The 17514-nt window shown below is 41.6% G+C and overlaps 1 protein-coding gene and 1 pseudogene across 1 annotated transcript; one reads left to right on the forward strand and one right to left on the reverse strand.

The window, feature by feature from the left end:
• Nucleotides 1-1628: 1628 nt before the first annotated feature.
• Nucleotides 1629-8648, reverse strand: LOC129838150 (protein DEK-like). The gene is made up of 12 exons (XM_055904903.1): nt 8451-8648; nt 7453-7621; nt 7127-7225; nt 6759-6868; nt 6541-6635; nt 4455-4575; nt 3958-4260; nt 3590-3772; nt 3271-3382; nt 3022-3164; nt 2862-2930; nt 1629-2679 (listed from the first exon to the last, which is right to left on the reverse strand). Exons 2-12 carry the CDS (start codon nt 7616-7618, stop codon nt 2668-2670), a joined length of 1413 nt encoding a protein of 470 aa, XP_055760878.1. The 5' UTR covers nt 7619-7621; nt 8451-8648; the 3' UTR covers nt 1629-2667.
• A 2667-nt stretch (nt 8649-11315) lies between these two features.
• LOC129837166 (solute carrier family 22 member 6-A-like) lies at nt 11316-16551 on the forward strand (annotated as a pseudogene).
• The last annotated feature ends 963 nt before the right edge of the window (nt 16552-17514 follow it).

Below are 17514 nucleotides of genomic sequence, written 5' to 3' on the forward strand. Positions count from 1 at the left end.
GCCTTATTATAAAATTATCCACCTCGTCCTATTGTCTCCTCTTGTTCTCCTGTCAACAGTAAACGTTTTATTAACAATAGGTACATGTATTCTTCGTATTGACTGCAAGTGCTACAATACGTTACAATGCAAAGAGTATCGAAGAAACTAGGCTAATTATAGTTATGAAATAAGCGAATGTATCGGTAAATAGTTTGTTACAACGTTACATCGTCTGTCTTTCCCATCGCCATTGATGTTTAGCTGGCCAATCCACGCGCTTGGATATCTTCTCTTGCGTCCAATAAGAGCCCGCAAACTATAACCAGCTTCCCTGAAATGTAGGCATGTGTACATTGCATCATTAGTAAAGTCTTAAATCTGTCAAAGTTCAGTCCTTTCAGTCTCAAGCCGACTTTAAAGGCGAAGCTGACTAATCTATAAATCACATTGCATCAACTACTCAATGGGCTTGTTCGACATTTCAGCAGACTGACGACTAATGATCTACAAATCACCTTGCATCATAAATAATGACTCGTTATTAATAATCAGACAGCCACAATTTACCAATGATACATTTAAGCAATAAGGCCCAATCAATATACCACGGCTAAGGGCTGTTCTTATGCATGACGCAACAGCAGAGCGCCTGGATACAGCCATTAGCCTTGGTATATTGGCCATATCACAAACCCCCGAGGAGCCTTATTGCTATTATAAACTGGTTACCAACGTAATTAGAGCAGTAAAAATGCATGTTTTGTCGTAGCTGTGGTATAGTCTTTTATAAACTGGGTGATTTGAGCCCTGAATTCTGATTGGCTGTACGACTGTATACCACGGGTATGACAAAACATTTATTTTTAATGCTCTAATTATGTTAATAACCCGTTTATAATAGCAATAAGGCTTCTCAGGGGTTAGTGATATGGCCAATATACCACGGCTAAGGGCTGTGTCCAGGCACTGCGCATAAGAACAGCCTTTAGCTGTGGTATTTTGACCTATACCACACCTCCTCGGCCTTATTGCTTAAATATGTCAGCCAATCAGGATTCTGGGCTCGAACCACCCCGTTTATAATTAAGCAATAAGGCCAGAGGGTGTGTGGTAAATGGCCAATATACCTCAGCTTAGAGCTGTTCTTAAGCACGACACAAGGCAGAGTGCCTGGACACAGCCCTTAGCCGTAGTATATTGGCAATATTCCACAAATCCCGAGGTGCCATATTGCTATTATCAACTGATTACCAACATAATTAGAGCAGTAAAAAAATGGTCATACCCGTGGTATTGTCTGATATACCACAGCTGTCAGCCAATCAGCATTCAGGGCTCGAACCACACAGTTTATAATACTGTTTTGATGCTCTTGAATGCAGCCAAAATTATTTAGTCCCTGCTATGCTATCTGGGATCCTTGGGACATCCCTAACCCCCATTGAAGTTTAAATGTAAAATGGTTAAGGTAGGAACGTCCCAAGGATTCCAGATCGTACTGACCAATATTGTTTGTAGCTTAGTCAGGCAGTCACAATTTACATGACATCAAGGTTTTGATGTGCCATAACAGGGCCAATATCTTAACTGTTTACCGCCTTAGTAACGAGTGTCTTTGCTTTAGTAAAACACTAGATAGACTAGTGTTCATTCAAAAATCTGATTTAATTTATATGCATAACATTGGAAGACAATTTCATTCAATGACACTTACTTTGTCAAAGGTATATTGACTAAAAAAATCCAACTCTTCATTGAGCAAGGTAACTACATAAATCAGATCATCCTGTACTGCATACAGAGACAAAATAAGGACAAAAACAGGATCTCATCAAAAGTAAATGATTCACAAATGTACACATTTACATATAAAAACATGAAGTCTTATAAATGCAATCAAGGAATATGTTTGAAGACTTGACCGTGACAATACTTTTCAAAACTCAATTGAAAAGCTTGCCATGCAAAACCATTTTACACAAAATGCCTAGGGGGAAGGGAAAAGGGGTGGAATCATTAGTCCAAAATGTTTTGCAACAGAAACCGTTTACTAAAAACAGAAAGTTTATTGGTCAAATTCCTGTAGGTCCCTCCCAGTTTGGTTCTAGTGAATACACCCCAGCATACATACATACATACCACTGCTGTGTTGCACATATAACAGCTTTATAGCATCAAAACCACAGAGGGAAAGATTTGAAATCCTCCACAGAAGACTAATGCAGTGGATAGCTATAGTGAGGGGCCTTATTCTATTTTGACTGGTCAAGTCAAGAAATACATTTAAAATCAACAGTGTGTGAATTCATGAATTGCCTGAGGACATGTTTCCATTTACAGTGACCAACCATGAATCTCTAAACACTGTTCGTTTAGCCTAAATACCCTTTGCTTGGGATCAGTAGAAAAACTGTAAAGTGTATTAACAAAGCACAGATTATTAACAAGCAATGACTCAAATGCATAAGTCGTAAGTAGCATGTTAAATATGACCTAAAGAGAAATGTACAGTAAAGTTGGAAATTACATAATACAGAAACAAAAACCTTTTGATTCAAATAAAAACAAACACATGAAGTAAAACTGGGGTTTGAGCAGTTCTAAGGTAGGCACATTGTTTTGATTATCCTTTTCCAGCATTGGAACGTTCACACAGTTATGTCACAAGGACCATTTTCATGTCCTTTAGGAAATCAGCTGCAACAAACAAAACAAAACAGACGGTTATACAAAGAAATCAGTCTGCCAACAGATAAAACAAGTGAAAAGCATTCACACACATACAATTTTTTGTGGGTAATGACTGACAGACTTGAGTAGTCTAGAAGGCAAGCACAGTGCTGCTATTCCAGAACACCAAGGGAGGACAGGTAACTCACAATTTTTACTGTCTGCTTGACATAGTCCTTTCTGCTGGTCAGGTCATAGTCTGGGTATGTGTCGTACACCTGGGAGAGAGAAGTTGTTGCGTTAGACTTTTACAGGTAAGCCAACCATCATTGTGATATGAAATCAGAGATGTTTGAGAAGCAAACATGCCTTCTGGCAGATCTTCTTCATGGTCATCTCCTCCAGGTTGGCGTCTTTCAGCAGCCTCTTCACCGTCTCCTTTAGCTGCTCATCTGTCGGAGGCTTCTTGATCATCTTGATCAACGGCTCATCGTCGTCCGAGCTGTCGAGTGCTGCCATTTAGGGAAACAAGCAGAGAAAACATAACAATAAGCATTAGGCTACAGGTTGCCAATGACGTATGAAACGTGCTATAAAAGTTAATCTACAGATTCTTACCATTTCCCTTGTTGGCAGTCTTTTTCTGTTTGTTACTGCTGCTGTCTGCTTTCTTGGACTTAGCTGCTGGCTTGGCCGGTGCTGCCCTCTTAGCTGCCGGTTTCTTTTTTGTCTGAGGACAAATCAATCCATGAGTTCATTCCATTAGGTCAAGATAAAAAAAAGACAAAATGGGTAAAAACCCTATCCAGATATTATAGACATTATCTGTTACATACAAATATGGACACAAACCCAAACTGTTGACTTTTATATTCACAAGACTTGCTGTGAGTTTAGCAAATCCAGAATCTGGGAGAGATTGACAGAAGAGTCTCACCTCAACTTCACTCTCGCCGTCTTTCTCATCCTCATCTTCATCATCCTTGTCTGAATCAGACTCAGACAGGTCGGAGTCTTCCACTTTTGTTTTCTTTTTGGCAGGTGCTGCCTTCTTTGCTGGTTGCGCACGCTTCCTGGAAGGTGTTCTCTTGCCCTTGGCTGCTGGATTTGACTTGGGATCCTGATTGGTAGGAGAAGGGACTTCTGTGATTAATCTTTGAGTGACAGAACAGGCTGACCGTTCCCTTTTACAGTTCTAGAATATTTATACAGTGGCACTAGTATCGTCCAAGACCAAATAAGGGAAATCTCAATTTCCAATGGACAATACCTATCAGTTTACATTACAACATTTCAGTTCCTCACCTCATCGTCGTAGTCTTCAGATTCATCGGTATCGTCATCGGTCGTCACCTTTTCCCTCTTTCCCGATTTCCCGCTCTTCTTTTCAGCGTCCGACTCGTCTTGTTCTACTTTGACTCCTTGATCGTCGTCCTCATCCTCATCGTCATCACTGCTAGAATCAGTGACGATAGCTTTGGACTTGCTCTCTGCTTTGACCTTCCGGGGGCTGCTGGATGTACTCCTGGCCTTAGCCTTGGTCTTGCTCTTAGAGTCTTTGGTTGAGATATTCTTCTTAGACTTCTTCTTTCTCTTTGAGATCACAGGCTGCAGATGGGAAGGATAGAATTATAGTTTTTGAAGACCTCATTGGTGAACACAGTTCAGTTTTGTATTCTATTTGACAAGACAACAAACTCAAGAAATGTGTACCTAGCTAAAGAACAAAGACCAGTCACTCACATGAAAATGACTGTTAAGGACAGTTTATTTGAAAAATAAAGAGAAGACCTGTAACTCACCTTTCCTGATATTCTGGGACTCATGAGGAAAGTCATGATCCTGTCGATGAGGACTGACTGGTTTCCACCCTTCTCCAGGTCCAACACTTTACAGATGGTCCTCAACCGTACGCATGTTATCCTGAATCAGTACACACAATTACGAGTCATTAGTTTGCTTGTTTATAATAATGGAGTAAGTTTGATCCACAATCACAACAATATTTCTGATAATGTTTAAACATGTTACTTCATTAAAGCCGTTAGAAGCACCTTATGTGGGGAACAATCTTAAAAAGGTTCTTAAAATTGGATGTGTTGGTGCCTCTAGGGAAATTCAGAAAGCTGATTGAGGACCTTTTTACTGATGAATGTGTTTATTTCTTATGACCTTGTTTTTCTTTCTGGTTGCATTTTATTTTGATGGCTGTATTTTCTGTAATTTATGTAATTCAGGACTCATCTGTAAGAGACATTGATCTCAGTATGACTCCCTGATAAAATAAAAAGGTAAAAAATATACAGTACCAGTCAAAAGTTTGGACACACCTACTCATTCAAGGGTTTTTCTTTATTTGTACTATTTTCTACATTGTAGAATAATAGTTAAGACATCAAAACGATGAAATAACACATATGGAATCATGTATTAACCCCCCCCCCCCCTATAAAAATGTGTTTTAAATTTGATTCTTCAAAGTAGCCACCCTTTGCCTTGACAGTTTTGCACACTCTTGGCATTCTCAACCAGCTTCACCTGGAATACTTTTCCAACAGTCCTGAAGGAGTTCCGACATATGCTGAGCACTTGTTGGCTGCTTTTCCTTCACTCTGCGGACCAACTCATCGCAATTGGGTTGAGGTCAAGCGATTGTGGAGGCTAGGTCATCTGATGCTGCACCCCATCACTCTCATTCTTGGTCAAATAGCCCTTACACAGCCTGGACGTCATTGTCCTGTTGAAAAACAAATGATAGTGGGACTAAGCCCAAACCAGATTGGATGGTGTATCGCTGCAGAATGCTGTAGTAGCTATGCTGGTTAAGTGTGCCTTGAATTCTAAATAAAATCACAGACAGTGTCACCAGCAGAGCACCCCCACACCACCTCCTCCATGCTTCACAGTGGGAACCACACCATAAAGAGATGATCAATTCACCTACTCTGCATCTCACAAAGACACGGTGGTGTTGACTCATCAGACCAAAGGACAGATTTCCACTGGTCTAATGTTCATTGCTCGTGTTTCTTGGCCCAAGCAAGTCTCTTCTTATCTTGGCCCAAGCAAGTCTCTTCTTATTGGTGTCCTTTAGTAGTGGTTTCTTTGCAGCAATTGGGACCATGAAGGCCCGTATCGCGCAGTCTGAACAGTTGATGTTGAGATGTGTCTGTTACTTGAATTCTGAAGCATTTATTTGGGCTGCAATTTCTGAGGTGTAGTTAACTAACGAACTTATCCTCTGCAACAGAGCTAACTCTGGATCTTCCTTTCCTGTGGCGGTCCTCATGGGAGCCAGTTTCATGATAGCGCTTGATGGTTTTTGCGACTGCACTTGAAGAAACTTTCAAACTCTTAAAGTAATGATGGACTGTCGTTTCTCTTTGCTTATTTGAGCTGTTCTTGCCATAATATGGACTTGGTCTTTTACCAAATAGGGCTATCTTCTGTATACCACCCCTACCATGTCACACACAACTGATTTGCTCAAATGCATGAAGGAAAGAAATTCCACAAATTACTTTTTAACAAGGCACACCTGTTAATTGAAATGCATTCCAGGTGACTACCTCATGAAGCTGGTTGAGAGAATGCCAAGAGTGTGAAAAGCTTTCATCAAGGCAAAGGGTGGCTACTTTAAAAAATCTCATATATTTTGATTTGTTTAACACTTTTTTGGTTACAACATGATTCCATGTGTCATTTTACAATGTAGAAAATAGTACAAATAAAGAAAAAACGTTGAATGAGTAGGTGTCCAAACTTTAGACTGACACTGTATGTAGGTGTGTGTGTGTGTGTATATATATATATATATATATATACATACACACACACACACACTGTTGTTTCATAAGTCCTAATTGAGCAACCCCCTCTGCTTCTTACTTCATCATCCTCTCCTTCTTCTTTATATAGGGATCACTGTCAACCTCGAACGGGAAGCCATTGAACAGCCGCATGTTTTTCCTCATTGTGGCAATCTGAGGAGGGAACCATCAACAATGACAACTGACTAAGAACAACAACTCTAGAGTTGTTTTACCCACACAGGGGTGTCCATTGTGACATTACTCAACCTTTTAAAAAGTGTAAGATACACTTACCTTACCTGGCATATCAAAGAGAATTGTATGAAGCGGTTTCAGATCTGGAACCTTCAGCTTCCCGAGGTGGTGGTTCACACGCACAATGTCTCCTAATTTATCTCCGCCACCTGAGAGGGAGTGAAAAAATTGGGCTTGTACTGTTAAATAATGAGCTGACTACTGAGGGCAAAATGGTGGTGGGAGCATGATATGGGATCCCAGCGGGGCTGGTACATGATACAGTTGCATCCCAATACAGACTACGAGAATGATGAGAACTTATTTACAGGCTTCATTCTGTCTCATGTCAACAAAACTTTGGAAAAGTTCTCTGCGCTCATCTATTGCCTTTGGTGATAGACATGTCCGAGGATGCTCCATCTTACCATTTTCAACTTTCAGCACCTTCGCAGGTTTCGCAACCTGGAAATCAAGTCTTTGCACCGTCTTTTTCTCCCTCTTCCCTTCAACTATTTGAGATAGAGCTGCAAGAAGAACATAACTGGTCAAATAGAATTCAGTGCTGCTGGCTTCTTCAACTGTAGCAAACCAGACCTCTGTGCATGCAATAACTAACAAGTTGGACCCATGCAAAGCTGAGGAAGGTAAAGGAGGGATGATATCTAGCTAGATACCTGTACTAAACTATAAATTAACAGTGTAGGCCTATATTGAGCAAAACGGGTTCATAAACATCGTTGACTTATCATACTTATGTCTCTACTCATTTCATTCCGTGGTTGTCGGGCCTTATATGGTGAGTCGGCCAGGTCTTCAACATTTGGTCCTTTCTCTACCTCATCCGACAGGGGACAAACCTCCATATTTTCATCCATTGCTTCAGTCATGTCAGTGCACTTTGTAACATCTGCTGACATTCCCTGTTTTGGGAAGAAAGAGGTTTCCCCATCAGTTTAGCCAGATATCCCTGGAGAAGCACCGGACTATAGTCCCTCCTTTTTATGTGAATTATATTAACTACAACATTAAGCTAACGTTATCTAGTCAACAACTTTCCATCGCACTTAATGTCATGTCCGAGAACATTGTTAGCTAGATAGTTTTTGTTCAATTGCATTGTTTGTGCTTGCTACCCACTTATAATCTGAAATTAGCTATGTAACGTTACCTAGTTAGTTACAATTACAATCAATCACAATTTACCCACCACCAGATAGTTGTCATTATTAGTATACATAGCTAGCCAGCTACAACAGTACATTCAACCTTGTGGAGTTAAATTTTTTGCGGTGTGGCGCCCGGAGACATGATTTGGCGCGCAGGTTTGTTTTGAACACAGAGAGCTAACGTTAGCCAGCTAGCCAACTAACGTTACGTACAATACGCCATGTCTCAAAGTTCACCACCACACAGACTGAAAACTAGTTATCTCGATATTTGTTAACCTGTTGAATTGACAATGGTGGTGTTTAAGTAGAAACCGATCTACGGGAGAACTAACTAGTAAAGTCAATAACGTTACATTCCCGCTGATGCTGCCTGACTTGGCTAGCTAACGTTACCGCGGTTAGCCCAGTCTTCTTGTCAACGTAGCAGCCAGTCAGGCAGCTGTTTTTAGCTACTGAATGCATCTAAAAACGGAATATTTATATTTGTTTCATCGCTATAATTATACTTAATATGACAATTCTGGCTCATTCGAAATCTATAGCCAGCTATTACAGTATGCCAATATATTCAATACTTTACCTTGTCACCAAAACAGAATTGGATTAGGTTCCAAATGGCGGGCTTGTTGCAGTGTGGGCGTCAATGGGCAATCATTTAGATGACGTACTACACAACATTAGAAATTAGTCAATCATGACTAACTAAACCCCACAATATTAGAAATTAGCCAATTAGGACTAATCTAACATCCAACGTTGTATTTCCGTGGTTTTATTGGTCGATTGGATAATACACTCAATGAGGGGATTCGATTAGCTGTCCCGAGTTACCCCGGTGGCAGGAGTTTAAAGCGGGTGAAAAAATGCACGGGCTCAAAATGTGCGTTCAGAACAACTGGTTACTCGGAGAGAAAAAAAGGGGTTCCAACTGGGGAAAATCGATTTGAATGGTCTGCCAACTCGGAATTCCAACTCAGGAACTCGGACGTCTTTCTAGAGCTCCGACTTTCCGACCTGAATATCACTGACGTCATGATTCGACCTTATATTTTTCCGAGTTCCCAGTTACTTTGAACCGGACATAAGCACATAGAGTAATGAGTACATTGTGGGTTTTTTTGTTTGTTTTTTTTACATGCAAAAGTGATTGCTTTTGATAAAAACGCTTTATCTTCCATCCCACTGAAAACTAGTTTGAAAATTCGAATACGTCGTTACAATATTTTATGGAAAATAGTAATGTTTATGTTTCTGGACGATGCATCATGCTGCCTTGTTAAACTTCTTGAGAATACAGGGGGTGCTGTTTCGCATTAGCATAATTGCCTCTACAGATTAAACTGCCTCTTATTCAATTATTGCTGTTACTATATGCATATAACCATATACCATTGGATAGAAAACAAGCTATGGTTTCTAAAACCGTTCCAATTTCGTCTCTGAGTGAAACACAGGTCATTTCACAGCACTTTCCCTGAGCCAGAAGAAGATTGCAAGATGTGTATGCTCGCTTCAACGCTCTGCCTATATATGGTCATGCCACCTATGACCCGAAACACACTTCATTCGTCTTCCTCTGGGTGTCAGGAAAACGTCAGAGGAGAAATTTTTTGTTTATCTTGTACTGACGTGAAATAAGACCTATTTCTTTAGCGTGACCGACAACTTCCGGTTTTCTCAGACGCGCGTCTTAGAGCTGCCATTGTCTTTTGTTATGCTGACGTTACGGATGAAAACTATCTCCGTCTCGAAGTTTGTTTGATACATGTGACCATATCACCGTAATGTATGTTTTTTCAATATAGTTTAATCAGATTATTAGAATTTTTTCGGGAGTTTTGCCGTGTTCCGTTCTTTGAGTTTTTTAACTTTGGACAGGGACCGTGCCAGTCGACCAGTACCCAGGCTAAATGAAGAGGGGAAGTTGCCATTGTGAATGGATTGAACGACTCATCAGGACTAAGGACACCTTGATCAACATTCTGATGAAAGATCAGCAATAGTAAGAACCAATTTACGATGTTATTTCATATATCTGTCGTGCATGTGAACTGGTCGGGCGCGTCCAGCTGGTTCTGGCTGGCCTGGTTATGCTAATTTAGCGCTACATTTTGTTTTCGCTATAAAACATTTAAAAAACCTGAAATATTGTTTGGATTCACCAGATGTTGGGCTTTCAATGTCTGTACGCTGTGTATTTTTTCTGAGATGTTTTAAGACAAGTAATTAGTTATATAACGTTGGTCTCTGTAATTGTTCTAGCTGCATCAGCACTATATCAGATTGCAGCTGCAATGTAGAACTGTGATTTATACCTGAAAAATGCACATTTAAAAAAAAAAAACTATGCTATACCATAAATATGTTATCAGACTGTCATCTTATGAATTTGTTTGTTGGTTAGTGGCTATCAATATCTTAGTTTAGCCGAATTGGTGATAGCACCTGATGGAGTAAGAAACTGTTGGAGTAAGAAAATGGTGTCTTTTGCTAACGTGTTTAGCTAATAGATTTACATATTGTGTCTTCCCTGTAAAACATTTAAAAAATCTGAAATGGTGGTTTTATTCACAAGATCTGTGTCTTTCATTGGGTGTCTTGGACTTGTGATTTAATGATATTTAGATGCTACTATTTAATTGTGACGCTATGCTAGCGATGCTAATCAGTGTGGGGGAGGTGGGGGGTGCTCCCGGATCCGGGTTAGGTACTCTGTAGAGGTTTTAACATAACCTAGTTGCGCAGATTACTGTTCGAGTTGAGATTTGCGCTCCTCCCTCACGGCTTTTGCCCGTTCGTGTGCAACGCGGCTCAGGTTAATATAACTCCCTCAGAGTTACATTTTGGCATGTCAATTAATCAGAAGAAACCGATCAACGGGATACGCTGTACAGTACTTTCTGCTGCTACCAACTTTACTTTGTTGTGCAGGAAAACAGCGGGGGCAAGGGACTCACCTGGTAAAGGTAGGCCTAAAACTAACGAGGCGACTGTTGCATTTGGGCTATTTCACAATATTAGTGCTTTTTCAGAATGGGATTTTTTCATTCTATCCCACACTAGGCTGAGTGTATTATGGAAAGGCCGGGTTGCTTTCCTGGCTTAAAATATAGGTTTATTTATGTGACTGGAAATAAAATATTTAACCTTTAAAAAAATGTATCATCTTTGATGCACGGTACACTCTTTATGATTTGTATGCTACACTCTTTACGGTTAGCAAAAAGCAGGTGCCATAACCACATGGTACCATCAAAATACATCTCTGACCAGGAGTAAAAAGACAATCTCCATCAAAGTTGACAGGTTCCACTCAGACAACCATTCTGCCAATGCTATAAATGCCAAGTTTTCATCTGTCACCACATCATTACCTACACTACACCTGTCAGACCGACCTAGATTTTTGCCAGCTATGCCACTCCCTACTGTTGAACCATGGGAAATGCACAGGAGACTACTCTCCGTTCCAACCAGAAAAACCCCTTCATCAGTGGCAGATTCACTGCTGAAGAGTAATCCTCTGAGCATTGACCAGCTACGGCCAGTCTTGCTCACGCCCCTTCTGGTAAAGGCGTGTGAAGGTTTTGTTGTTGAATGGGCAACACAGGATATCCAAAAGAACATCTCCAAACAACAGTTTGGCTGCCTCAACGGACACTCAATCACCCACTCCCTATACAGAACAGCAAACACCAGAGGCACCTCCAGCACATTGGTACTGATGGACTACAGCACGGCCTTTGATCTTGTGGATCACACCATTGCAATGAAACACCTTTTGCAATTATCTGTCCGACCAGAGACCATGCCATGAATTTGAAACTTCCATTCCGGCCGTAGTCAGGTTAGAATCTCATGGGATCTTGTATCTCAGGCCTCAAGAACTTTCCTGTGGCCTCCCCCAGGGCACACGGCTTGGTCCAAATGTATTTGTGGCTCATGTCAATGGCGCAGGTGTCAAGAGAATTTTGTTCTCAATGTTCATAAACTGAACTTCAATTCATTACTCAGTCTGTAACCCAGGATTTGTAAGATACTGGTTGAATGAAACAGAGGGCCCAGCTATGATAGTCAAAATGTTTATTCACGGGCGCGCTGGTTAGTTGTACAAAACCATTCATTTTATACTAGCTCCTTACGCACATACTCTTGCACACAAACAGAATTCATACGCACATACATTTACACACAAACAGTAGGTGTCCTACGCACATACTGTCCTGCTACCCAGCCGACAAAGATTAGGGGAGTCCGTGAGACTCATTCCCCGTCCTCCCTCAAGATAGGGAGACCCTGGGAAGTACTCTGTGGCCCCCCAGCCAAGGTCGGCACTGAATCTTGCTCAGACAGTCTGTTTTTAAGATGCTATAATAGACATTTTGTTTTACTGACTAAAACTACACACATCATTAATTATAACTTTATGATTCTAGTCAATTTCATACAATTATATGGTTTCAGGGTGGAGTATTCTCATCATTCATTTAAACATATAGATTCCAACCAGCAGGTAAGGGTGCTCTTGAGCGGCTAGATGTTCTTTACCATTCGGCAATCAGATTTTCCACCAATGCTCCTTATAGGACACATCACTGGACTCTATACTCTTCTGTACACTGGTCATCTCTGTATACCCGTCGCAAGACCCACTGGTTGATGCTTATTTATAAAATCCTCTTAGGCCTCACTCCCCCCTAACTGAGATATCTACTGCAGGCCTTATCCTCCACATACACCTGTCCCCAAAGCACACACATCCATAGGTCGCTTCTCTTTTCAGTTCGCTGCAGCTAGCGACTGGAACAGGCTGCAAACAAACACTCAAACTGGGCAGTTTTATCTCAATCTCTTCATTCAAAGACTAAATTATGGATACTCTTACTGACAGTTGTGGCTGCTTTGCATGATCTATTGTTGTCTCTACCTTCTTGCCCTTTGTGCTATTGTCTGTGCCCAATAATGTTTGTACCATGTTTTGTGCTGCTACCATGTTGTGTTGCTACCATGTTGTTGTCATGTTCTGTTGCTGCCTTGGTATGTTGTCTTAGGTCTCTCTTTATGTAGTGTTGTGTTGTCTCTCTCGTCGTAATGTGTGTTTTGTCCTATATTTGTTTTTATTTTTAATCCCAGCCCCCATCCCCGCAGAAGCCCTTTTGCTTTTGGTAGGCCGCCATTGTAATTAAGAATTTGTTCTTAACTGACTTGCCTAGTTAAATAAAATAAAAAATCAGAGGGTACCCTATCCAACTCCTCCTTTGTGGATGAGCTGAACCTTATAGAATCAAGACACATGACACTTCCAAAATACATCAGGGCCTCTACCAACTAACCGACTGGTCAGAACAAAACAAGATGAATCTCAACCAATGAAGTGCAATGTCATGTACACCTGTTTCAGTCACAATCCTGATCCTCCCTCTGCCATTATCCATCTCCGGCCACACACTTGAGGTGGTGTCCAGCGCTATGCATACAATGACCTGGGCTTGCAGTCCTTGGAGTCCGGTCGCACCTATCTCTGCAGATCCTTTTCCCAGAAGCTTGCAAAATCCCAGGATTACAACAAATAGCTGCCTCAGAAGAAAGGCCATGTCAGTGGCAGATCTACCTGATCCAATCACAAACTGCAACTTAATTTGATAAAATTAAAACAGAAATACCTTATTTAGGTAAGTATTCAGACCCTTTGCTATGAGACTTGAAATTGAGCTCAGATGCATCCTGTTTCCATTTATCATCCTTGAGATGTTTCTACAACTGGATTGGACTCCACCAGTGGTAAATTCAATTGATTGGACATGATTTGTAAAGGCACACACCTGTCTATATAAGGTCCCACAGTTGACAGTGCATGTCAGAGCAAAAACCAAGTCATGAGGTCGAAGGAATTGTCCGTTGAGCCCCGAGACAGGATTGTTGAGACACAGATCTGGGGAATGTTAAAAACAAATTCTGCAGCATTGAAGATCCCCAAAAACACAGTGGCCTCCATCATTCTTAAATGGAAGAAGTTTGGAACCACCAAGACTCTTCCTAGAGCTGGCCACTCGGCCAAACTGAGCAATCGGGGGAGAAGGGCCTTGGTCAGGGAGGTGACTCTGACAGAGCTCCAGAGTTCCTCTGTGGAGATGGGAGAAGCTTGCAGAAGGACAACCATCTCTGCAGCACTCAACCAATCAGGCCTTTATGGTAGAGTGGCCAGATGGAAGCCACTCCTCAGTAAAAGGCACATGAAAACCTTCCTGGAGTTTGCTAAAAGGCACCTAAAGGACTCACAGACCATGAGAAACAAGATTCTCTGGTTCGATGAAACCAAGATTGAACTCTTTGGCCTGAATGCTAAGCGTCACGTCTGGAGGAAACCTGGCACCATACCTACGGTGAAGCGTGGTGGTGTTTGCATCCAATTTTGAGGATGTTTTTCAGTGGCAAGGACTGGGAGACTAGTCAGGATCGAAGGAAAGATGAACAGAGCAAAGTACAGAGAGAGATCCTTGATGAAACCCCAGTTTGAGGTCCTGAGCAGGTTAAAGGTTCACCTTCCAACAGGACAACGACCCTAAGCACACAGCCAAGACAACGCAGGAGTGGCTTCGGGACAAATCTCCCCTTCCAACCTGACAGAGCTTGAGAGGATCTGCAGAGAAGAATGGGAGAAAATACAGGTGTGCCAAGCTTGTAGCGTCATACCCAAGAAGGCTTGAGGCTGTAATCGCTGCCTACGGTGAAATAATAAAAAACTGTTTTTGCTTTGTCATTATGTGGTATTGTGTGTAGATTGAGGGGGGAAAAACAATTCAATGCATTTTAGAATAAGGCTGTAACGTAACAAAATGTGGAAAAGAAAAGGTCTGAATACTTTCCGAATGCACTGTATCTGAGATATTGTGAGATTAGGCATGTATGGCGCTTTTATTATGAAAAGAAGCAATCCATTTCCTGATTATCAAAAGCAACTAAATTCTCTCCTCTTTCCTTTCCTCCTCATCAGTTTAACCTGGTGTGTGAAAGCAAATGTGTGAGTGAGGCATCACAGTCTATCTACATGACCGGCCTCCTAATAGGGTCCCTGGTGTTTGGTCCTATAGCAGACAGGTAAAACACACAATCCACTTATAAATTGTCACGAGTTTAGTGAAGAGGTCACCCCAAAAATGTGAAATACCCCCGCAGGTTTGGTTGTCGCTTCGCCATCCTCGTTTCCCTGCCAATCCAGTTGCTGTTTGGAGTGGCCGTTGCCTTCTCCCCCCGAGATCTATGTCTACATTGTCCTTCGGTTCGTGGTCGGCATGACAATATCAGGCAATGCTATGAACACGTTTGTGCTAGGTGGGGCAATACTCCCAGGTTGTCTCTTACCACATAAACTCCAATCTCTAATCTCAATTAGCCAAAATATAACACCTTGTACTGTCTACAATCATCAAACAGTGTTTGACTATTGAGCGAGCTGACAGCCCCAAACCTTTGTAGTGTGTGATTTGTTATTTTCCTATTTTGAAGGGGCTGGGTAGACCAGTACACTTCCGAAGGCTGTTTCCAGTTATGCAAATGCTCAAACACCTACCCAATCTGGGTTTATACTGTGTAGCATTCAAATGTTTTATCTTTGGCATATTTCGCCAGAACTTTTTTTTTTTTTTATTGAATATCCAAAACATACAATATACTTGCAGTGAAGCTGCTCAACAACTACATCATACCAGTCATCCAACAGACTTCCATTCAGAGCGACACACAGAAAGAAGCATCCAGGGTCGATGCCCTGCTCAAGGGCACGTTGACAGATCTCCCACCAGGCCAAAAAATGTGAACCTGAACCCTCCAAGATCCCCCCCCACAGTTCCCCAATAGCTGTCCCTCAACCATTTGAGACACAATTAATTCCATTCCCCACCCCCAAGAACCCCCCCCCCCAATTTTCCTGAACGTGGTGTAGTTGGCATTATATTCTGAAACATACCTGTTGGTGGTATGTATTTCTGTCTTATTTTGACCCTTAGACCTTCCAGTATTGGTGACAGTCATTGCAGTGACTGGAACGTTTGCTATAGCAGCCTCTTTCACTATTGTCTATGTATATACTGCTGAACTCTATCCCACCGTTGTAAGGTTAGTTAAATTCCCAATGTATACTGTTTATTACAGCAGAATAATATCCTCATTCTTCATACTGTGTATGTCAAATTTTCTCCTCATCCTCTTTTGTATACATTTATTGCCATATCCTTCTTCATGTCATCCTTGCAGACAGAATGGTGTGGGTCTGAACTCCATGTGTGCCCGTGGGGTGGGCATCCTGGCCCCTCTGATGCATCTGCTAGATGTGTACCACCAGGCCCTGTCCATGCTCATCTGTGGCCTCCTGCCCTTCATCGGCTGGGGCTGTGCGTTCTACTGCCAGAGACCCTCAATACTGAGCTCCAAGACTACATAGACCCACTCGTGGAGAAGACAATGTGGGTAACCCCTCTGTTTTATACATTTCAGCTGTCTATATTTGAATTGTGAAGTATGTGAATTGAATCAAGCACCATACTTATGGATTTTTACTTGTTGATGTTGGAACATCAGAGAGCGTGACTATTGAAAACGGACTCGATGAGGAGGAGAAACCAACTGAATTGAGGAGCTCAAAATTCTGATCACTGTCTGGTCCATACTCTCTGGAGGTGTGAGTTAGTTATTACTCTAAAATATCTCTTATTTTTTGTAAATGATACCACCTTTTGGGACTGATATTTTTTTAAATGAATGAATAATACAAAATGATTGTTGTGCATAAAATAAAACGGACCAATCCCAATTTGAATATTGTTGATAACTCTCACGAACAGCAGATGGATGTGTATAAAATAAAACGGACCCATCACAAATTAAACTTGGTGATAAAATAAAACGGACCCATCACAATATTGATTTTGTGATACCTCTCATGAACAGAAGATGGTGCCAAGTAACTTATCAATGGGAGAAATGGTACAGATATTACAGTGCCTCTGGAAACTGCCACCAAATTGCTTAGATAAATGTTAGTGGGACTGCAGATAAATTAAAAAGTCTCAATCGAACAATAGTATACTATTGATATATTAACTCTGTAGCCATATGAACTTGAAACTATCATTTTTCGTAGACACTTTACAGATAAACCTGGATCCTGATGTCCTGCATGTCACATACATTTACATTTTAGTCATTTATCCAGAGCGACTTACAGTAGAGTGCATACATTTTACATACTGAGACAAGGATATCCCTACCGGCCAAACCCTCCCTAACCCGGACGACGCTATGCCAATTGTGCGTCGCCCCACGGACCTCCCGGTTGCGGCCGGCTGCGACAGAGCCTGGGCGCGAACCCAGCCCAGCCTGGGCGCGAACCCAGAGACTCTGGTGGCGCAGCTAGCACTGCGATGCAGTGCCCTAGACCACTGCGCCACCCGGGAGACATAGGACCCATTGTATCCTATTTTATACATATTCTTTCCATGCACATGGGTGAACAATGTGAGAAATGTCACATATAGATGGACAGTAATTGCATGTCTGGAGAGCTGTGGATGTGCAGTCACGGCAGACCAAGCCTGTCTCAACGCTTCCATAATTGCCATGGGAAGTGAAGAAAAGATCCGAGGGCT

This window comes from Salvelinus fontinalis, chromosome 38 (genome assembly GCF_029448725.1).
Source record: "Salvelinus fontinalis isolate EN_2023a chromosome 38, ASM2944872v1, whole genome shotgun sequence".
NCBI lineage: Eukaryota > Metazoa > Chordata > Actinopteri > Salmoniformes > Salmonidae > Salvelinus > Salvelinus fontinalis.